The sequence below is a fragment of the Anguilla rostrata genome, chromosome 4 (assembly GCF_018555375.3).
Source record: "Anguilla rostrata isolate EN2019 chromosome 4, ASM1855537v3, whole genome shotgun sequence".
Taxonomy (NCBI): Eukaryota; Metazoa; Chordata; class Actinopteri; order Anguilliformes; family Anguillidae; genus Anguilla; species Anguilla rostrata.
The window spans coordinates 53,898,131-53,923,117 of NC_057936.1; the positions used below are offsets into that span (position 1 = coordinate 53,898,131).

The 24,987-nt window shown below is 38.3% G+C and overlaps 1 protein-coding gene across 1 annotated transcript; it reads left to right on the top strand.

Moving 5' to 3' along the window:
• The first annotated feature begins 458 nt into the window (after positions 1-458).
• LOC135253645 (receptor activity-modifying protein 3-like) lies at positions 459-24,987 on the top strand. The gene is made up of 4 exons (XM_064333212.1): positions 459-808; positions 13,723-13,752; positions 14,339-14,498; positions 22,485-24,987. Exons 1-4 carry the CDS (start codon positions 757-759, stop codon positions 22,738-22,740), a joined length of 498 nt encoding a protein of 165 aa, XP_064189282.1. The 5' UTR covers positions 459-756; the 3' UTR covers positions 22,741-24,987.

Here is a 24,987-nt window from a genome sequence, read left to right on the forward strand (position 1 = left end):
ACCAGTTTAATTCATAAAGCAGGAACACAGTTCAGAGTACCAGAGAAGATACATTTAAATGAGGTAAAGTGTCAAATCAAAATTCAGTGACTTAGAAAAGTTATAATTAGTGATTTGGTTTCAACTTGCTTACAAATCATGCTTACAAAAGCCTATAGCCTATAAAGCGATTAATTTAGACACGCACATTAGGCCAATTCCTGTAAAATGCAGATACAAAACGCATCTGGCCAAAGTAGAGTTCCCCGGTTAATATCTTACGATGAACTCTCTTATGATGAGCAGAACATCCCTGGCAACAAAAGTACACAGGTTTAGGTAGGCTAATATAATCTATACTGCATTGAGCGTTCCCTCTTGGGAGCTTTCTCTCACACAACGCACACCACCCTTCCTCCCCCGTGTTCTCCTTCTTCCTCTCTCTGTGGGCAGGCGTTTCTCGTGTCGTCCTTGCGCTCGTGCACTGTGACTATTAGATGACTCGCAGCCCCTCACTTGACTGGTTCTCCGCACCAAGAAGTCCATAGTGCAGTACAGAAAATGGTTATGGTTACACCTTTCTAAATAAATCGCTTCGGATAAATTAGTTGACAAGGCTAATATCAATTGGAGTGGAAAGGGAAACAAGCAGCCTTGAAATATGTTGAAATATCTTGTCAATTAGGAAAAACATGTTTTACAACAGACATTTACAACGGAGCTAAAACCCAATTGAATGCATTCGATTTGTGTGGTGGGAACTTCATCTATATCGTAATGGATACAAATACTCTCACTGTGCTAAAACTTTTTCTTGTCGGGATCTTTGGTAAGTAGCTTACTGGGTATTTATTCCATGTTTAGTAGAATATAGGCTATATCGTAAATGCTGTTGATAGGGTTTTTTTTTTTAATGATCGGAGACACTGATGTTCTGGCATGATATAGTGTCAAAATACCCGACAGTTTCATTATTTATGCCATGCTAGTTTAGGACGTTATACATTGATCACAACAGCGGTGATAAAACATCTCTGCAATAGACTACTTGTATTTATTTACAGAAAAATGAGTGACACTGAGATTAATTCAAATTGCAGCATGAAGACGTGAGCTGTTGTTTATGGATATTGAATGGGTTATCTGTTTGCACACATCGCTTCTTGTTTAGCGCATGGTAATATAAATGCTATTGTCTAGATAGCAACACGTGTATTGACGATGTTTTAGCGTTGTGATTATAATTTTCAATAATATACACCATAAATAAGTAGCATATAAGCCGAATAATTTCATTGTTATATTCACATTTTGCCGCACTTAAGTGCATTTGTGTTCATACTCTTTTAAAATGTTCTGTAATAGTGCGCAGCTTAATACGTTTTACCTGAGGTCATCTCCATCACTGCCAGCTGTGTTAAGGTTGAGACTGAGTGAATGGAAGGTGATGTAATATTCTTTGATTCGTACATACTGTAGGCTACATAGGTGTTATAACTGAATGTTAATGATGGCACGCTTATATAACGAATATCTTTAAGGATTTTCTCTGAGTCAAATAAGCAAACCTTGAAGTGACATGAACACCATTAATAAACTCAGATATGAGCAGTTACATTGCATTTGGTTGTTCATAAGGAACCCGAATGCTTCCATTTTTTTGTTTGCACAGTAAAACTAAATTAATTTGGTAAACATATGGAGACATGTTTCTTCATATTTAATCATGTTCCTCTAGTGTGTGACTTGTTCTTGTTCTGCAGTTGATGGTTGGAGCAATTCAATGTAATGTGCTGGCTTTGGGTCAGTGATGTTGACATAATACGCTTATATTCAGTGGCTGGAAAAGACCTTTACTGGCAAGCACCTTGTGATAAAGTATGTCCTGTGGAAAATACAAAGGTTTATGGCCCCACCAGGACAGTTGACGTTTAATTGATCTAAAAAAAATAAAAATAAAATAAAAACTTATTTCATTGTACACCAGGGACGTTTTTGTGATTGTGTATACATTTCCAGAATGATTTAAATTATTTAATTTTGTGAGCCTTGTACATTACAAATATGCATTACATATTATCTGAGAATGTTATCAGATGTTTTGTGTTAAACCAACAAAACAATAAGGAATGCCCTCCTTAAATCAACATAACTGAATGATTTTCAAAACTGAAACCAAGAGCAGCCAGGAAACAGAAATCCACCTTTCAAAAAGACTAAAACATTTTTCAAGTATCTCACTACAGAGCAAACATTCATAAGAAAACACTGGATATAAACAGTTGATATAAAATTGAATGTGTTATTTGCACACACAAAAAAAACTGTCTATTCAAATCTGCATTGAATTGCTTGACATTGACTTGTGACGAGTGAATTAGGGACAATTTGATTAAAAAGACGATGGGTTTGAATAGACTTAGCCTATGTCACCACTCTTTGTGATTATCACAATATTTTTGCCCACACTGTTCTTCAGCCATGGTAGGAGCTTGTAAAAAGCCACATCAATCTTTAATTCATATCATCAGATTTCCATGACCTCTGTGACTGAAGTTCACACCTCTGAAGACAAGTAATACATTTCCTGTTGAAAGGAGTGATTGGCTCACTCTTGAGAAGGCAGTGTCATGTCATTTCGAAGGTTAAGGCTGTATTTGAATGCTGCCAGCGTTTTAACAGCTCTTCTGCATTCCCAGTTTAAATAAAACGGGTTGAGAGCCGATCTTATTTTCACATATGCCTCGCCTACGGGCTCAGAGAGAACTAAATCAGTGCTGTGGCGATGTAAAAGGATCAGCGCGTCCTATAATCTATTGTTGCTAATGAATGTAATCCTGCAGGGGAACCAAAGGCTTTGGCTTTCATTCTGTCACAGCAAGAGGGCAGAGTTGGAGAAGAAACGGTATTGAGGAGCAGTCAGACGGTTCCCTCATTGCTCTGCATAGACCTGTGGGCTTGAGCACATAGAGCCTTATTCCTTGCACAATAATGGATGTTTCAACATTGTTAACTTTCAAAAGGTTGAGGAAAATTTAAGTTAGCTAATTCAGTGTGAAGGCAGCTCTTGAGGCACACTGTCTATTCTGTTATGCAAAAGAGAGCATTTGAGGGACTGTGTAGGTCTTTAAATTGAAGCTGCATTCAACTGAAAGTGAATTTCTCCTTGTCCAAATATAGACACCGGACTAATTGTACTTTTTTAACAGTATTTTGTGCGCATTCTATCAACTATACAAAAAACTTGATTCATTATATTGATGAAAAGCCATAAAATCTATTCTTTTTAGTCTCGGTTTAAAGACTTTTCTCTCACAACCATTGAATCAAACTTGAATCTCTCCAAGGGTGAGCAGTAGCATTGTTGCCCTGCCTTTCTAATACAACAACAAAAACAATAATAATAATAATCTCTGTAGAGTCTGTAAATTTATTTGCATCTTGTAATTTTACATCTGTGGCAATGTCCAAAAGACATTATTATGCAGTTCAATTTTTTAGCTCAGGATATCTAGCAACCCTGTATGATATCAGTCTTAAACAGATGAACTGGGATCCCTGAATCTCTGGCTCCTGGTACTGATGGAGCTCTTAATGGTAATCTTCATGGCAACCAGCACTGTGCAGAGCAGAAATGTTTTAGCGCCTCATAGAACTGTCCTGTTTTTCCGCTGAAAAGACCAGACATTCCACTTTTTGTACTGAGGCTGGGCTCAATGCTTGTTCTTGCATTGTGAGAGTGAACTGTGCAAATGCTCTGTATAAGACTTGATGGTCTGCATTTGCAGATCCCTCAGCATTGGATAACCTTTCTTGAGAAATTAACTTTTCAGGAGTTTTGTCACCTACCTATTGCTATTTGTAGAGCTTGGGGGTAAGGTGGATGTTGGAAGAAACTTGTAAAAATTAAAAAGCAATAAATAAATGAGCAATTGGCATCTGTGTAAGATATATACACAATAGTCATTTTAAATGGATACACAGTAGTGCAGAATTAGAAGCACAAGCACTAAAATTTCCCTGTTTCAACCAGGTCATTAATGGACCAATTTAAAATTCCCATCTTCTTAATTGTAATGTTGGGGTCAATTGGAAGCAGTTTTAAATGATCGGGTGCCATTAAACAGAAGGTATTTATTTAAACACATGGGCTTACGGCATACCCGTCAGTGTCCACATCTCTGTAATGGAGGGCTGTGTTATGTTCTGAAGGCTTTTAAGAATGAATGAAACTGCTTGATGTTCCTCACTGCCACTTTAAATGAGGGGTATTCTAAGCTGTATGAGCCATCTCAAGCCAGATGTTTCCCAGCTCCCTGGCAGCATGGTCAAGGATAACATCCTTCAGAAAAAGAATCTCCCTCAGAGCCAGGAAGAGACAGACAAGGGGGGTGGCGACAGGCTCCAGTTAGTGAGGTTTTAATACATTGAAAGAATGATGTCACCTGGCTTCTGCCAACTCATTGCATGGGACGGGACATGTTTTGGCTTCCACACACATAAAATGTTTACAATGCATTTTCAGCATATGTACTGTACATATACAGCATATGTGGGGAAAAGGGGGTTTCTTGTCTGCAAAGATATGCATCATGTAAACTGGCAATATGGAATGAATATTGGAAGTGACTAGCATCTGGTAACCATGTATACAAAGTTAGCTGGGACCAGACTGGCTTGTTTCCTGAGACACTGACTTATACAAATGCACCCGTAATTGTTTTGGCGCCATCATTTAGGATCCAATAGGTCAGAAAGGGTTAATGCAGCTCTTCCTTCTGAAATCTGTCCTTGGGCTGGCCAGTCATTCTTTCATTCTGGTTTCTCTTTCCTCCAGCTGGTCTATTTATTTCTGTCTCCCTACATCATGGCCGTCCACCAACACTCCTTTCCTGCTTTTGTTTGCCAAGTGCAGCAAAGCTCATGCTCTCTGCAATATCCTTGTCCCTCCTCAGTGGTCTCTTGCCTTTCTTACACTTTTCCCAGCTCCAAGGTTATACAGCTTATCTAGTCTTCCACAGATGCTTTTAAGAGGACCTGTCAGCCTGGGTCCTCCCAAGTCCCTGTCTTAGCCTGTCCCTTGTGTTCAACAGACAAGTGGGAGTTCAATTTAGGATGCAGTCATTACGATATGTCTCCGTCGTTTCTCATTGGATTTGAGCAGGAAGCCACAAGGGCATTTATTTAGATTGTTCAGACATTGGCTGCAATACTATATTTGATTATATATCTACATTTGATAATACATGATGGTATGTGTGGTTGCAGGGACTGTATAAGACCATTATGCGGGGAAATACATTTGGGAATATATGGGAATAACTGGGAATATGTGCTAACCAACACATTAGCTGTGTAAAATGCAACTTTTGAAAACTGGTGATGTTACACCTTTGTCAGGGCTGTATGTGTGATTTGGTGTCCTGTTCCTGCAATTAGGCATCCTTTGTGATTTTTACTCTGCAAGAGTTATTCAGTTTCTTTGCCACCACCACTGCTGTTTATAAAAAGCTAATTCTTCTGCAACTTTGATGTGGTTTTATATGTGTAGTTTTCTCCCCCAGAAACTGGACAGGCCGCTCAGTCATTGATTTCCAGTTAGAATTTAAAGATAGGCTTAATAAACTGAGTTCATCAGACTGATTGACAGGACCTAGGTGATTTAGACTTTACAGGATTATCTCAGCAGCACCAGTGTGTCGACAGTTGCACAATAGGGGAGTGTAGGCTGTCTGGGATAATTTAAATAAGATGGGAATATTAATCAAATGCAGTGTCACAACAATGTCCTCTTGTTGTCACCGGGTAAAAAATGAGACCCTGGGTGCTTATTTGTATTCATTGTCATGAGACTGAGTTACAGTTACATGGCAGCCTACTTACCAACTAACAGTAGCGTATTGAAACAAATGCTGGAATATTTAAAACATGCTGTCATAACTGCTCTTAAAATGTCAAAAAGGCTGTTCTGCAACCATGGACAGAAATCTCTGTCTACTCTTTAGTTTTTGTATAGCAGATTACTCAGTTTTCACTTAATTCCTGCGCAGATATAAAATGTTCATACTCATGGCCAACTCTTATTTTAGAATGGTTTTGGTCTGTTGCTTCTCGGAGGGATGGCTTTCGCATACCTTGTAATCATCATCTGACTGACGCTCGGAATGTCTATGTTATACTTTCCCCTGCTGTGATACGGTTGGTCGACGCATCACCCACTGCCCTGACAGGTGTATCCTGCCGTTGCTGCTCTCTATTGATCCGCTGTCTGCAGCTTCATTTGGTTGTTTGCTTTTGTCGGCTCAATGAAGGCCAATGTAAACAACCGCACATAGCCCAGATTTCTCCACACTGTCTTCAAAGTTACAGAACAGCCAGTGGCCAAGCAATGGGTGGAAACCAAAATCTATTTCAAGGCATAGAAAATAAATCTTAGGTAATATAGCTGATAATATCGACGGCAAAGCCGCAGGCATCCAACAACTAGAGACGTGCACTCAAATTGTTGCTCTTTACAGGCCTGTTCTGCTGGGGCTGCTTGGTGCATGTGTCCAACGACACCAAGGACTGTTACAAAGAATTTAAGGTCTTGTCAAAGTGTAACAATTACATAAGGTCTTAGATGTGATTGATCTTTGGAGGTGAGTCACATTCAGAATTGAATTTGCTCCTTTCTACCACAGCCTGTTTTGTTTTACAGCACTAAGTAATCACAGCATGAAGGTAAAACAATTTCTAGTAAAAACAGCTTATTTGAAAGTGAACCCCACTTGAAAAAGTTTAATTAAGCCCACCACACATAGACCAAACAATGGCTGTAAGAACAAATAACTTTTTGGGTTTCAGTTGCTAAAACCATGTTGCCTTTTTGAAAACCCACATTGCTGAATCAATCAAAGGATGCAAGACAATCCGAGTTCCATCAGTGAAAAAGCAAATGATAAATTGAAATAGGTAGCTTATTTATACAATAATTAATGCTTTGTTTATTTGTGCTTCTGGAAAGCAAAACTAACTTGGATCTGCCATTAGGTCTAATTGCTGAAAACAGAGAGGCTGTAATTCCTGTTAAAGTAAAACACTGTGTACAGACACGGATACAATGGTTTTCAACGCACAAGTACTGGCTTCACTATAAATCAAAGCGGTAAAGCTGTGAAACACACCAATTTTTATTAATATTTAAGGCATAATGCAAGTTGAATGGCCTTCTATTTAGTAAGGAAATTATCAATAGCTACATACACATAAATGCTACTGTGCCACAAACTGTTTATACAAATTCTAAAGATCAACATTGTTGATTGACTGGGAACTATGTACGGAGACTATTCTCATAGGTGGCATGTCATTTAAACTTCCTGTTTTTCCATGTAACATGTAACAGCTCACACAAGTTCAAGAGCCATCAAGGGACAACCCCCTCCTTCCCAAAGAAAACACTTCAGCTTGATCGTATATGGACTGCAAAAATAAATCACAGGCACTCCCAAGTTTTCTCTCTTGCTCACTCTCTCATTTTTTCTCTGTCGCACTCACACGCTCACTCTAAATACACACACACACACACACATACACACACAGATGCACAAACTGCATATAATGGTTTTTCAATTATTCCAGGCTCAAAACTGAAAGTAAGAGTGACTGAGAGTAAAATCGGCAGTATACTCAAAACTATGTGAAAACTTTTTTTTAAATGAACCACTGGCAAATACGTAGTCAAACACAGTGGTCAGTATACTTAAAATAAACTTCACGTTCTTTGTTTTTTTGGTCCCACCACGCCAGTGAGGGGCGTGCAGATTTAGCACAACTGAGGATCATTGACAGCAGAGATACTTTGATGAAACAGTCTCTGTTGACACCCAAATTCAAGTAAATTTTGTGCCAGGAATGTGAACACATTTCTCTGCGTGATCGACAATATGCACGAGTTCAGCAACTCTTTGTACAAATATTCCAGACACGACTATGACACTATTTACGGTTGTGTCTAGATGGGATACATGAAATTTCAGGTACTGGTGTCCTATCCAGTAGGTTCACCGCGATAGAAGTAGATTGAGGAAATTTTGACCTCATTTGTCAAACTAAGGATAAGTAATTTGAACAGAAAGGTAGCTAAGTAAAAGACGGGGAAACTATGAATGAGGTAGCTAAATAGTTTGGACAGAAAGGTATCCAAATAAAAGATGGGGAAACTAGTAACGAGGTAGCTAGCTACTAGTTTCCCCACTACCCCATTTTGTTTTGACTATTGGCGCCTGAAGTTTTAATTGTTTGATGTCAGCTTCACTCTGAGGAAAAGTGTCACTGTGCTTATTTCTGTTAAAAGCTTCTTCAGTGCCTCCTTTTTAAAATATGATTCCAGACTATTAGGAATATTACATCGTGTTTTCTGCCCTATATCCAGAGAATGTAACCAAGGCCTCCTGACCCTCAGCAGCGTGACATTCTAGAAACATTCCAAAATCAGTTGCAGTTCTCAATAATATGTAGGCTTATATTTCACTGGGAGTACAGCTGAATGAACAGCTAGTGGACTCTTCATTTTCCACCTGGTCTTGGGTCCAGGTATTGAGTAGCACACAGACCTAAGATTAAAAGGAGAGATAACTTTCATTTTAGCACTCCTTTATGGTTGATTGCAGATAAAAAAAACTTCTGTAGCGGCATTATGTTTGCAGAGGCTGTACATTTCAACACATTCATTTTATTGCTTTAATGCACAATTATGACCAGAAGTATCCATTTTTATGTTGTGGTAGTTATTTCCATAAGTACAGCTGACTCAGGTTGCATGTGCTAAGGCAGTGGTCTCAAACTACAGTTTGGAGGGCCACCATCTCTGCTGGTTTTTGTGATTTCCTTTCAATCAGCAGCTAATTTGACTTAAATTAGGCATTTAAGTGTTGGAACACAAGAAAAACAAGCAAACACAGTGGCCCTTCAGGATTTTAGTTTGAGATCCCTGTGCTATAGGAAATGGTTTTAACATACAGTAATAGTAAGTCATTAGAAGATTGTGTAATATATGTGTGTACAAACTCTACTGGCGTAGCATCACTGCTTTGGAGTAGCTTGAAGTGTTTTTTCTTGCTTTAAAGTATGAACACGCCAATGCCCCTATACCAGCTATTGTAAAGCTGGCAGATAAATATCTTCTTTAGATACCCCAGAAAGTGGACTATCCCTTTAAGGCAGGCATAATAGCTCTAAATCAAACATTGACCAAGGCTTCTTATTTTACTGGCTGTTGAATACAGACTCACTTCATTAAGTAACAGCAACATTTATATTTACATTGCAGTTGAGTCTTTGTATGATTTAACAGAGATAAGAACCCACAGTAGCTGCTATTCCATCTTGTATTTTTTGGACAGTGAAAACAAGTGTGATGTGGGCCATACACATGCTGTGTGTTGCCATGGAAAAATGTCAGGGTCTTGGTGATTGTGTGATGTGTTTTGTGAAGTTTGTAACAGTAACACATGCCGCATGGCGATAATGCTGTAGCAATTCTTAGGGTAAAGCCACACATCCTTCAACGAGATTGCCTGGCATCGCTCTCGCCTCCCACAGTCAGTTGCTTGTGGGTGTAATAAAAGGGAGACGGATGTTGTTGTACTTAATGCTGTATGGAAATGTAGTCCGCTTACATACTATGGCCAGTAAAGACGTTTAATTTGCTAAAAATCTAACAAAAATACCAAATGACTGACATGACAAATAGAAAGTTGCTTGTTTTGCATTATGGCGGTCACATAGGAGTATTGTTGACACGTTGCTTTGTAAATGCCTATGGCAAATAATAGAGAAAATTAGTCCTCCTGACACATGCCCACTTCTGTGGTTTATGGGGGACAATTGACACATTGGATCTTTAATCTGATTGGTTATTGCGCCGTGTTCCACGTCCTTCTGGTTGCTTCACCGACTTGCCTCGTGTCACCAGCTATCCCAACATGCCTTGCAGACGTGAAGGATTGTCACTTATTGAAATGAATGGAGGCAATTACAAATTTGCTTATTGTTGGAGAATTTGTCGAATTACCTTAAAGTATTAAGGGTACAAACATAAAGGCCATCAATAATTGGCTCAGCCTCTTAGACACCATTCCCCAATGTAGTGAAACCTTTATAAAGATGAAGTTTACGTGAGCCCTGAGTGCAAAACAGGCGATGGATCCTTGTTGGAAGTGTCTCTCAAGTTGTACCACATTCCTGCCTTCTCGGTTGTGCCAAGAGCCTGCAGGCATTCTAAAATGCTCTCCTCAAGTTGGTTACGCAAGTCCAGATTAAACCTTGATTGATGATGATATTAAACAGCGCCAAGTTTCAGAAGGTGTGAGTTGTTTTCTGTCTGTGCACCTGCCACTAAATACAGTAGGAGGAAAGAATCTGTGTTACAGACCTGATCACATGCTACGGAAATTTAATTTCTGGTGAATGACAGTTTTTGTACGATATTGATATGCTTGATGTGTTTTTCCATAACAAGACTAAGAAACAGACAATGCAGAATATTCTGGAATTTGACTCTATACTTGTGTAATATACTGCATTATATTATAAATATATAGTGCTGGAAAAGCGATAAATATATATCACAGCAATATAAACAAATTGTGGCATCTCAAAGCATTAATAATCTGCATGTTTGTCCACACATTGTGGTGTGTGGGAATAATTTATTCAAATATATTGCAGTGTGATCCATTTCTATGAGGGTATAGAAGCTGTGGTACTCCAATAAATTCATGGGCAACAGTTTTCTTGCATTGTGAATTAAATTATTGGTAGAGGTGTAGGGGACTACACGCAACACACATCTGTGGTGTAGGGCTCATGTTGTCTGTTCTACGACATAATGTGGGCCCATGCTCAGGGTGACACGGGTAAAACTCATGAAACATACAAAAATGCTCTAAATACTCTTACCTTCCCCATTGAGTCAAATGAAATAGCGGTCACAGAAACTGTTTAACATCATTTATAATACTTTGTACTTCAAAACTGATTTTATATGCAAATGCCAGAGACAGTACTTTGATTCAGTTGACCCTGGATTCAACCAATGATTGTCCTAAATGCTGGCAATTACTCCGATGTAACTTCTTTCAATGCAGACAGTATTCTTTTCTTTTCAGTGATTACTCACTTTTGTATTTCTCTGAGATTCAAAATAAGGAAAAATGTTATTTGAACCCAGGCATGAGTCACCAGCCTTTTTTTAATGATGCAGAAACAGTCCTGTGAAATTGTCACTGTTTTTATCTCATAATGGTTTTTTTTATGTCAGAGAGAAGCACTTAATGCTGCGCTACTGAAAACGCATACGTATAAAGATATTCTTGGCATTACTACATTTCTATTGTTTTAGAAAAATAACTTATTGTATGAAGTAATACAGCAATTGTACAAGACACATTGACCACAGTATCAAAGTGTTTCGTTAAGCATCAGGTCTTTGTTGAAGCGTTTAGATTTCTGTCGAGCCAAATGGTTGTTTGCTTTTGTTGTGCGGAAAGGGAATGGAAACTTTTGAGAAAGAAAACCTGCAGAATGTCACAAAGTACACAAATAATGGCTAAACATCACAAACAATTTCAAATGAACACATTTTGCCCAGTAGGAGATGAAGAGTGAGAGAGAGAGAGACAGACAGAGAGAGAGATTGTGAAGTGGTTTGTTTTTCTTTATCTTTGTGTTCTTGATTTCTGTGAACTGTCTGTGACACAAACATGTTATTCTTTTGTCCCTTGTCATTATTCTTGTCTGAGTCTTATCATAATTTATCATCGGTAAATTGGTAAATGCAATTTTCTGCACACCCTACTTGCTGCTTGCCATCCTGTGTGAATACACTTTTTTCCTGTGAGAATGCTAGATCATATGTACACATTGAGTTGTGCTAAAATTGATTAGTTTGTCACATTTTGTTTTTCCCTAAATCTTAGGTTGTACAGGAACATTGGTAATACAGTATGAAATGTGAAATTTACACATGCCTCACAATCCTGATGTGTTGCAAAATATTGGCATTTTACAATTTTGTCTTTTTCTTGTATATTAAAGATATTTATTAATGCTTTTAACCTTTATTTACGAAAAGTCTCACAAAGACAGAAATCTATTTTACAATAAGTGCCATGACAAAACACACACCGCGTATAATATTAGTGTCACCATGGTGAGCATCAAAGCTTATTTCATATTTAACTGTTGTTGTTTCGCTGTGATTTCATAACTGGCGGTTGGTGGTTATTCTAAACCAAGTGTTTAACCCTATTACATAATCCTTCACCTAATAAGTGAGTCACAGAGATATCTTGCATGTGAGAAAGCACAAATGACCCTTGCTCTTTTTTGAGAACATAGTATTTTCTGCCCTCTCTCCAGGAATCCAGAGCTTCCCACGTCTCAGATTCCAAGTATAGCCCGCTGTGTTTTAGTGATTTAAGTGGGAGAGACGTTTTTCTAAAGGCGGTAAGAAAGGAGATTTCTGCAAGAAAAAAAGTTTCACAAGATGGCCCTTGTTACCTTGGTCTCCGGACTACCAGCGTTTGAACTTATCATGCTGCAGGATCACAGGCTTTTTGGCTTTGAACGGTTCTGTATCCTGATGCAGGAAATTGCTATATTTAGTGTGCCACAAAATAACAGTTGTTCCCCTGTGGGCTTGAAATGAACAACGGCCTGAACGTGTTTCAGTCCTTTGCGCCCTCTCATTCCTTCATTGACTTCAGTTCAGCTATTCCCAGTGATGAAATAGGAAGTTCTTGTAAACCACGAGCCGAAAGCAAAGCAGGCGTTTCATTGTATGAGTGCAGCGTAAGGGTAGAAGTGTGCTTACATGTTTGTCGGGGATTTCAGGTGTTGGCTCAGCTGTTTTTGGTGGCAGTGTCACACGCACACACACACCCACACACACACACACACACTCCATGTGAGGCTGATCCCAGAGCTTCATGCTGGTCCCTTTCCTTGCTGTGTGTGGGGGGTAAGCTGGATTATTGCAAAGTGAATTAAAGCTTGGGCTTCCTGGTGGGGATACAATTCAAGTGACATTAGTATTCATGGCCGCACACTACATGAAGTAACCCAAGGCAGAGGACAGTGTAAATATTCATCATTCCCTCAGAGGTGAGGTGGGGGGGGTGTGGGCTGAGAGTTTGACCGATACCCCCGTCACAAGAGAATAGTGATGTCGGGCTGCAGTGACACAGAGCCAAGCATTGCTCCCAGCATTTCATCTACTCAAATACTGTCTGCTACTTATAGAATGTGTAAGCGGTATTTATGGTGTGTGTCTGCTTCCAGTAACTGGCCATTAAGGGAGGCACTGTTTATCGTGATCGAATTTAAACCGCCTTGATTTCAAAACAGTTCATGCCTATAACAGTGTTTCTATTTACCATTGGATTTGATTTATTACAATTAATTAACATTTTTTTTTTAAATCTGGGAAAGTTCTTTTTCCTATATATGTTTGTCTGCAAATTTTTGTTGGATTGTTATTCAGTTGAATCTTTGAAAATATGATGCCAATTAATTGTCAATGTTTGTATAAAATAATTCAAAAGGTTATTTTTACTCTTGAAATATTGCATTCATTATTTTTGCTCTTCTCATGCAATGGGTTTATAATGAGACAGTTCAGGTTTCTGACACCTGATGTCAAAAAGTGCCATAGTTGTTGTCATGGTTACAGATTGACTGTGGGCTTTTGTCTTTCAGTGAACACCTTAATGACAAGTGGGCTGTCAGGTAAGAGCTATTTCTTCCTCATTATATTTCTAACATTTTCTAAGGTATATGAGAGTTAAGGGTTTCTTAAAAGGAATAGCTTTGTTGCTATTCTGGTTTTTGGATCAAAGTTGTGACATTGGCTTGACTTGATTCAATCTGTATTTGTCTCTCATTTTGACATACACATTAATGCAATTCTTTTTTTTTTTCTTCACAAAGAATTTGGCAAGTTCACATTGGCAATTGCATGCTATCTTTTTGTAGATTACAATTAACACTCTCTTTTAATCCTCAACCAAATTTTAAGACAAATGCTCATTCAACAATGGCCATTATCTAGATTAAGAAAAAATACATCTCCAAAAGCTTATATTAATCAATTTGGCTAATCTCAGAATTAATAAAATAAATGCACTTACTAGATTTGTTTTTGTACCATTGTTCAAACAAACTGCCAATCAAATCCGAAATGTGCTACAGAATTATTGCGAAACTTCAATTTAGACTTTTCAGTTTAAATTCCAATCATCATAAACATTTATTGATTTTAAGTATCCATCAGTGTGCACTTAGCATTAAAATGTATTTTTCTTCTGTATCCCAGCAACAGAGAATATAAACACCAAGGCCACAGTGAGGCCCAGGGTGAACATATGCAATGACACTGTTCTGCTGTTGGAAATGGAGAAATGTGGGGAGATTTTCAAGAGCGATATGAAGCTAGTGGACCCCCAGAACTGGTGTAATTTAACACATTTTATCAGGTAAGAACTCTCCACACTGTGTGCACATCTGATTTAAAAAAATAATATGCACTGAGATGCAAGCAAACACTATAATTAACATAATATGATAAAACACCCATGCTTTCTATGCTGTTCATAAATATCTTTATATCCTTATATGATCTTTATCATCTTTGTACAGCTTCTCTGATTGGCCTCAGAGCCAATCAGCTCCTAAAAAGTGAATAAATAATCAGCCCCTGTTCTGACTTCAAACAGCTTGATAGGAGTGAATGATAACTTCACCACTTGGCTTTTCCTTACTTACCTAGCTAATTCAGTTTCCCTTGTGCTACCACAAAGAATAGACAACATGAGTTGTCACGCCGGTTGAAACACCATCTTACAAATGTTGTTGTGGACAATTTGGACTGGGAAACAAATGGCTCTGTCCTATCCAAATTACAATTTTGCATCATTCATATTTTTAATAATATGTTTATTATTACCTAGTCATGTAGTGGTTTCATAACTTACATTTTTTTTAGTAATAAACGTATAGAAAATGAAACCTGTTCCCTGGTGAGGGAGTTTTTCACAAAAAAGCTGTTTCTTGCCCATTGAAGCATCGTCTTTAATGTGATAAAGCAGGGAATGCAGCAGGTTAAATAAAGATGAAAGGAGCTGAATAAATTAGTGAGAGGGAACAAATTACAAACAGCAATTACACATAGGCTGTGATTGTCATAGTCTCACATAGTCTGAATAAAAATGTTTTACTTGAAATTGTACTACAGTGAATCAAGAGTCTCTACCAGAGGCAATGTGGATATCACAAGATGTTTTGTTTGAGAGAGTAGGCCACTGGTGCCCAGATTCTAGTCATGCAGTTTCACGACATGGCATTGCCCACACAAGTGTTGGGTTCCAGGGGCCAGTGTGGCACCTGCGGCCAATGTTTGAGCCAGCATGGGTCTGTTGTGTCTTTCACTCCTCACCCCCCTCATGTATCTCTGGCTGTATGGGAGATTTCTTCTCTTATTGAAATGAAACTGGTTGAGACTACTGCTCTAAAAATACCTGTGCCTTGCCCTGGTCAATAATTGGACAAATAATTGCTCTTTGGTTTAAACCAGGGGTGTCAAACTCCATTTCCGGAGAGCCACAGTGCCTGCTGGTTTTCTGTGTGTTTCAGCAAAAGTGATTAATTTAAGTTTTGATTGGCTGAAGAGTTCACACTCCTTGTTTTCTAGGCTTTAATTGGCTGCTGATTGAAAGGAAACCACAAAGACACTGCGACCCTCCAGTTTGACAGGCCTGGTTTAAACCCACTGACTTTGTTGTCGTAGTCAGTTTTAGGATATCATACCTTCCGGAGTCACCTGCCAGACTCTTTTGGGTTTTTCTTTTGTGTCAAAAGCATCTGAACTTGGTGTCTGACTGAATTGCCACATGGGACTTAATGAAGACCTCTGATATGTGCACATATTTGTAAAATATACATTATATCTGTGTTTTGTACTTTTTAAATACTTTTTATATTTTTCCAAGTCTCAAATTAATGAGAATACTACTGAATAAATAAATAAAAAAGGAACCTGTACCTGAACCTGTTAGAACCAAACTTATAACATTACAACAAAGTCTGAAACACTGAATGTACATATTAGACGTTTTCCACCTCATAACATTAGTAAGAAAAATAATTGTGAGATGACTTACATTATTAAGGATAATCCTGTGGAACGCAGAAAATCCTTGGACATCACTGGATTGTGTGCATGAACTGCGTGCATCCAGTATTTGAACTGAATAAAAATTCTGTTATAGTGGGTCACACAGTACTACAGGGGAGCTATAGCTACTCACATTATAGCTACTCACACTGCACAGATAACTTACATAGCTTTAAAACTACTTCATTACATTGTTTGTTCATGATAGACTGAAAAGCAGTTTTCATACAGCTGGGCACTGTTACCTCAATAGCATGGAAAGTAAAGTGTATGTAAAGTGTCCAACTGCAGCTTGGAGAATTGAAAAGACTCAGTTTGTCTCTTTGATGAAGCAGGTGGATCACATTGAAAGCCACCATGATGGAGGTTAGTTTGAGAAGCCATCTCCATCCTCTGGCTCAAGGCACATGCAGAGAACAGCTGTGTCCTTTCTCATTAGGAGAGCCAGATGTTTACACGATGCAGACATCTGCTCTACAGGGAAATGGTCGCTGCTGCCATAGCACCTTTGGCTTTCAGGCTTTGTGGAAATGATGTCATTTTCAACCACCAGGCTGTTATCCAAATGATGATCCATTAATGTGGGATTGTTTATGAATTTGTCCCATCAATCTATAAATAAGCTTAGTATCCTTCCATGTGAATCATGCATGCATCACTGGTGTGGGCATGTTACAAGATACTTATGGGAAGACAGGATAAACTCATTCTTTATACAGAGTGGATAATCCCAAGAGAAGTCTATTTTAAAGATAAATAGTCCTTGGCTAAGATCCTTCAAATCAGATATTTTCAGCTATCACATTAAAAAGAAATATTGAAGTTTCAGGACATTCTTATAGCATAGATTTTCAGAAAGTGTGAAGTAAAATTAGTTTGGTTTCACTTGCTTTTTCTTCTTAAGTCAGATGTTTTCAAAAATGATTAAGTGGTTCTTTTCAACAATGGGCAACCGCTATGAATTTTATATCATATTTACTATTCAAATGCGAATCAAAAATACTACTTACTGAATGGCCATTTTAAGAAACACCATATTTAAAACTATTTCTCATTTTCAAAGGAAAATGTTATTACAGATGTTTGTTTGGCACTTCAGCCTTGGTTTGTCTTAGTGAAAGTATTGATATGCATGTAGTCATGGGGGGCTATTGCTTCAGAGGCTGGTGGGAGTGGGTTGTGGGTAGGTGAAGGAAAGGCTTCTTAATGAACAGTAGCATTCTAATTTAGTGGATAATGATGCACATCCTTCTGTGTCCTCTGTGACCACACCAGTTTGCAGATGATTCTAGTCTAAATAATTGTCTTGTGTACCAGCATTATTGAGTTGGTTTTACATACATTATGTGTGTGTGTGTTTGTGTTTATATAAAGTATATATAAAGAAATTCATGTTGAATACTGAAAGGATTATCCACCATAATAGGTTCAGTCAAGTTAAAAATGAATATGCTCCTGATGAGTGATCCTTATTTAAACAGGCACATCACAATAACAAAATGTTCAGGATAATTATCAATTAAATCTAGGTTCTTTCACTCCCCTGTCTGTGCCTGACCTGCTGTCACTAAATATGGAAGCACACAGAGAAATGTCTTGGACAGGGTTAAAATGTAGCACAGCATGCTTTGAATACTGCCCTCGCAGAACATGCACAGTAGGGCCACATCCTGTCGTAATGAAGACTAACTGACGCTAATAATCAGGCTAGTCGTTCTTTCTGCTAACAGATGATCCTCCAAGGTCAACTGATCGGATTTGAGTGGCCTCCAAATGACACCAGAGCAGCCATTAAAAATGCAGTTATAATAATTCACTGTGGGTCTGATTCATAAAAAATTGGCCATTACTGCACCGATTCTCAAACAGATTTGGGGGAGGGGGTGGACGGGGGCAGGACGCATTTAGTGAAACACACTGTAGAGAGAACAGTTTTCCAGACCTTGTGTTCCAGATATCCCCAGGGGTCATTTTTGACCTTAGCCCACCACGTATCAGCCATAGGCCTCAATTAGTGCTTATTTCCCGAACTTTCTCCTCTTTTAGATTGGCTGGACATTTTTAGATTTTCTAGGGTTGAATAAATAAGCTGTCCAGAATTGAGTATGATATCTCCAATCACTGCTGTCCCACATGACGGCTTTTACAGCTTTTAAAACGTACATATAACGTTAATGTAACTGAGAAGTCTTATTCTTTTGGTTCTTGTCTTTATTTAAAGCGCTTGTGTTACAAATAGTATGTAACTGGCTTCACAATTTTAAAATTGGTCCATCTTCATAACCGTATGCTCATTTTTTTAGAAGTGAATTAGAACTATAGCTATGACATCTTTTGGACATTTTGGTCTGTGAATGGGAAGCTAGGAACAAGTGTTTTCCTTACATATGACTGAATACATCACACAAACTTTAATGGTGCTGAGAATAGATTTACAAGATTGAAAGTGTCCCTCTCCTATCAGACCTCAACACAGTAAATGTGTTGAATGACTTGTTGCTTTTGTCCATCTGAGTAGTTAACTATCACTGCTGAAAATATGAAATCCTAAATTTATTCTTTTCACTCTTTTTTAACCTGCTTCTATTCATTCAAAGAGCAATTTACAACAATGTTCTTGCTGGTCATTACTTGAAAAAAATAGTGAGTAAAGCCACTTCTGCTTGAACTTCCTTAATGTACACCCTAATTAACATTTTAATGGATCTTACTATGGAGTCTTTTTTCACTGTGAAATAATATAGAGTGTAACTAGGAAAAGGGATTTTGTGGTTAGTTACACCCAATAAAGAAATACGCTTGGATAAGCATCAGTGTACTTACTATGCACGGACAGTACATAATTGTACATAATTTTCATGCATTTTAAACAGTGAAGCTGTCTCATGATGAAAATGAAAGCAGAAAAGGCTTATGAGATCAATATTATGAAACAATTATTACCAATTATGCCTTTATTGAGATTCACTGTTCTTTATCCCTTGTGGTGTAGTGTACCACATTTTTCAGCGAAACAGATGTCAGTTTTGTCTAAATTTTCCGTTCCATCTTTTCATCGTCTCAAGATTAATACCAACTTTAGGTCAAGAATATTTCTTTCAAATTTAAACTATGAAAAAAAAATGCACAGCAATAATTGACATGCTTCATATGTATGTCAAGCCCTTTGCTATTTGTCCAATATTTTTGCATGGTCCATAGACCTTGCACCCCTTTTTGCAAACCTAAATAGCAACTCACCATTGAGGTGTTCACACTATGTTTTTAAAAATTGTGCACTTTTTTCCAGAAACATCAATACAAACAAAATTTGTACTGAATCTATAAGTCTTGGCCATGCAGGTCAAAATAAAAGTGCCCTTAGATAAACTTATGTGAGTCTTACTTTGGGATTTAGAATATTGCAAAATGCACTATTTTTAAGATTAAGATACACTTTTATTGAACCCCGTGGGGTAATTTGTCCTCTGCATTTGACCCATCCTAGTTACTTAGGAGCAGTGGGCAGCCACAGTGCTGCCCCCGGGGACCAACTCCAGTTCTGAGGCCAGTGCCTTGGTCAAGGGCACCTGCAATCATACTCTATATTGTTATACCCTTGACCCTTAATATCTGTAAATATCAATCAACCTAATCTCTTGGAAAAAAGACCAAAGCAGGGTTCAGGAGCGTCACAGTATCTTCCGGTTTTTTAAATTTCCTTTCAATCAGCAGCCAATTTAGGCCTGGAAAACAAGTTGTGCAGACTCTTTAGCCAGTCAATGACTTACATTAAGCACTTAAATGCATGAGCAGATGAAAAACCGGCGCATGAATTGTTCCTCCAGGATTTGACTTTGAGATCTCTGGGCTAAAGAGACTTCTGTGCCTCATAATATGTAGCTTTCACTGGCATTATTAATCTGTTTGTAAATACAGTACAATGAGACAGCACAATGATAGCATGGGAATGGATGGATAAAATCAAGTTGTTTACTGCAAAAGATTATTGTGCCCAATACCACAGCTGGTTTATTATTTACATAAGTAATTGATAAGGAATATTATACGCAGGCTACATTGAGTGCATTTAATGCTAGATTAAATAATGCATAGCTAATTAATTGGATTCAATTAATTAATTTGATATATTTAAATCTGGAGAAACTGAGCATGATCATAAAGCATATTGATAAACAATGTTTCATTTGGAATATGTTGCTTGCTGCCACCAAATTTTCATCTCAATGAACCAACATTTTGGACATTTTTAATAAATAACTACTTTTGAATGCCCCACTGCAAGCTTGTCCCAGTGTTATACCATACTCCCGCAATTTCACAAGTTTCAGACCAGCATGTTCATTACGGAGCTCAGCACTGCTTTTTTTCACTCTACAACTGTGAAAAGAAACAGTGCTGTGCTGTGCTGTGAATCCATTTTGCCAAAAGGCTGTATGTTTTGTACGGCTGATTGAACAGAGGAGTTGCTAATGTGCAATAAGAGAGTAACCCGCAGAAGATTCTGATGATCTGCCAGCTTTAGAAGCTTTTGGTATCGGGTCAATTAAGGGTTTATGTTCTAAAGCAAAAAATATGATTCAGGTACCTCTGTGGCTACACAAATGTTTTTACCTCATGCCAGTAGTTGTCTGTCCTTTTCAAGTTGCATACACCATAGGAAACAGTTTTAACCAAAAATATGATTAAACATTATTTTTGAGGAATAATCAGTGTATGCACATACAATCTCTGAAGGCATAACGCCATTGTACAAGCTGCTTTGGATTTACTTGAAGTGCATTTTTTTGCTCCATGAATCCCCAAATTTCCCAATGCCAGCCATTGCAAAGGAGGCAGATCACCAGAAGAATATCCTTCATTACACACAGAACGGCCTGAGCCATTCAAAAACATGCATAAAACTACAATGTTATCAGAATAGCTGAGAAAGAAAACTACCACTTTAAAGAACCTGAATCTTAACATCGTCCCATACTTGTCTATAGAAGCTGCCTTGCTGTTGGACATAATTCATGTCCACTAAATTATGTATGGGTGAAACAAAATAATGTGCCTCATTTTCAACAACAGAAATGTGAATCCAGGCAACTTGTGATGCCAGCATGACTCTGCAACTATGATGAGGTTCTTAACATAAATTGTATGCTTTAGTACCTCTCGGTCCTTTGCAGAATTCAAATGTAATTCTAACCACATTAGCATTATGCAACAAACTCTAACTTTTGTGTGGCTACTCTAATTTGAGGCGCAGCAAAGTTCTCTTCCAGGAATAACTGACCTCATGTAAACCGAGAATGCATTTTACAGCTACATTAATCTATGGAATGGATGTGTTGTGCAATATAAATTATGACTGAAATGTGCAAATTTTGGCATTCATAAATGCATGTGGCAGCTGTTAGATTTTCCCTGCCGCACCAAAGCCTCAAAGCACTGTGCACTGAACTAAGAGACTTTTGCCCTCATTTATTTTTGTACATTTCATCATACTGTATACTCTGGATATCAGAAGACTCCATTCATGAAATGTCCTTCAGGTCAAGAGTCCATTATTCCCATTGGAATTGGAGTGTGCAGGTGAAGCTGTGGATATGCTGCTCAAGAACTAAATAAACTGCATTTAATGTTTAATATAATATGAATTACTGTACCTTCAACACTATTTAAGAGAGAGAATCCTGTTCTGTGTATTCATAAGCCATAGCCACGGGTGAGATTTCACTGATGCAAACCTGGGATGTAGAAATATTATGTGAACAGAGATAACACAGAAAATAATGCAACATTCTGATTCAGTGTAGGGTAGGACTAGTCTTTAAGAGATTATCTACTTGTGATGGTTGGTTATATAATAACAGAATCATGAAGTGGAAACATAATAAGCACACAGAAGTGTACTGCAGTCAAATCTATGCCATGCTGAGTTAACAAGTCTAAAAGCAGCCCAGTAGGCTGCAACCTATTCAGGCATAGCTTTGCTTTACAAGCTGTTTTTGAGTTACTTAATATGTATGTTCTTCCTTTAAACCACAGACTGGTGAGTGTCCTTATTTCAGCTATTATACAGGTTGTGAGAATCTTGTTCATGGAACATCCATCATCACACACAAAAATGGTCTGGGCCAGTTGAAAATGCACACTAAAACTGAAATATAAAATCTCCAAAAAGTAATGAATCCCATTAAGGAAGAAAGTCACTTATGCCATAAGATACTGCACTGTACCATAGAATACAAAGCATCTATTGTTTCATTGAAAACTATATGTTTTGTCTGCTTTTTCATAGGGAATACAACTTCTTCTCAACCTGCACAGAGGATAGTGCAGTCCACATAGGCTGCTACTGGCCCAACCCGCTAGTGGAAAGCTACATCATCCAAATCCACAAACACTTCTTCTCAAATTGCACCCTAGACCGAATCATCTGGGTGGACCCTCCAGACGACACTCTAACCATCCTCATCCTCGTCCCGGTCGTCCTCACCTTGGCCATGATCGCTCTGGTCGTGTGGTGCAGCAAGCGCAGTGACATCATGGCTTAGCATTGCGAACCCACTGTGTGGCCTCATATCCCTCCGCTCACCCCTCCTCCAGGAAGTGATGTCACAGCGCAGCGCAACTCATCGCTTCATCCGTTCTTGTGCATATCAACACAGGGCGGGACTAAAAGGGACCAAAAATGAAATCGCCGTCCAAAACCTTTTGAAGAAAGTCCAGGGCATTCTAATGGCCCGGTTCGAGACAAAACGAGCCTTCATGAACATGTCCTTCGATGAAACATGTAAAGCAGAGACCCATTTGCTTATGTGAACTGTGACTGGACTCTGAACTGCCAGACAAGAGCCTGTATCATTTCATTAACTATTTTTGGTTATTGAATAGACTGGATATACCCTCAGTGAGGTTATTTTGAACTGAGAACTCCGAGTGAGGGCTGTGAGCCCTGAAATGTACAGTGCCCTCTACTGTAAAGAATACCAGTTTGTTCTTCACCAGCTGGACGTTCCTTTCAGGAAAGAGAGAGCAGCTCATTCATGCGTTAAGGTCTGCAAAACTGTAGTATAGTGCAGTGTTCCCACTGTGGCCAAATGACTGCATTGTCTTTGTGTAGCTGCTTGCAACATGCATCTGTGGAAGCTATTACTTTATTGTTGTTTCGAGGCTTCGTTGAGACCCCACTATGAGTGAATATTGTCAGTGATTGCACTGTGTACATTGTGAAAATTCAACATGGTTTCTGTTGAAGCTAACTGTAATTTAATTCTGTGTGTAATAGTTCAGGTGAGACACAAGCAGTAAGGTGAGAGGACCAGTCTCTGACTTTGGACCAGTTTAGACAGAGTATTGTACCATCAAATTTTGACTCTGTAGTAATAATCATTGTCTCATGTACTGTACTGCTATTTAATGTTTTAATTAAATGAGTCTTTAGAATTAGTCACTTCATTGAATATTACGCAAAATTAGCACAAAGTTAGTTAGTCGGTGGTCTAAATCCAGGCCCTCCGCACTCTGTCTTCTCAACACACTACATTATTGTTTCTGGAAAAAAATGGTGGCAAAGGTGTGTGCAGATAATTACAGACATTCTTCTTAAAAACTGCTGTGATTGTTACTGTAATTCTGAATCTGACTTAAATTTTGAATGCATATATTGATTATTGGTGAGGTACATAAGCTAAAAAGCAAACTGAAAGCGTAATATGAAAGAGAGATTCGCCCATTACATTTATACATTTATGAAAATGATTTGATGGCCTCCAATCATACTGCTAATAAAATTGACACAACGGATGGGGGGGGGGGGGAGTGGGGGGTGATCTGGGACTGGAATGAGACAGCTTATTGAAAAATGGAGGGAGATAGAAGGAAGGAGGGGGGGAGTTCTGTTTTCCTGCTGTTCTTTGAGGCATGGGTATGTTTAAACAGATTGTGAGACAAACTTAAAAAAAAAAACTAAATTCTGTTGATTTCCACAAGGGAGACACGGATGCATTTAGACAGATGGTGACTTGTTGAAAAACAGCATTTTCTAACAAATTTTTATTTCTACAGTGAAGAAAAGCTAAACAAGGATTTCACAGTGACAAAGATTGGTTGTTGCTTCACATATGAAAGGAAGAATGTATTCACCACCTAGGTGTGATAATATGGTATGGGATGCTCTGTACTTTTTAAAGAATGCCAAAAATTGATATATAATTGAGGTAATTCTCAGCCAAGACAACAATCTCATCTCAAAAACAAATCTCTGTATCAAACAAAGAATGATATTTTTCCATTTAATTGTGAATTTGAAAAACTAAACACATTAAAGATGTCTCAAAATCACATTGAATGTCCAGAACCTGAATGCTGTACAGTGAAAAAATATTGCAATGAAATACTATGACAAAGGGGGCATTATTGATGTGAAAAGAAACAGCTCCATATTGTAAATGGGCTCAAAAAACAAACAAAAGACAATGGTACATTCTGAAGAAATGTCTTGCCGCGTGCCCTTACGAATGACTCCCCCAAGCCACCAGTGTTAAGCGCCAAACTGCAGGAAGGATATAAGCGTCTTTCCCAGAGCAGGCAAAGAATTAAAGGAAATGGGCTGGCTATGATTTTACCAAGAGAGCTACAGGAACTGTGGAGAGTGCCATACTTCCCCGCTCTGTATTGTTATGACTAAGCCACCAACGGCAATGCTGCTGCAGCTGCATTGCTTTTAGCCCTTCCCTGTCAGCCAGGCTTTGTTTTGTATATAAACCCGAATAAAAAAAGGATGTTTCTGCCTCCAGGAA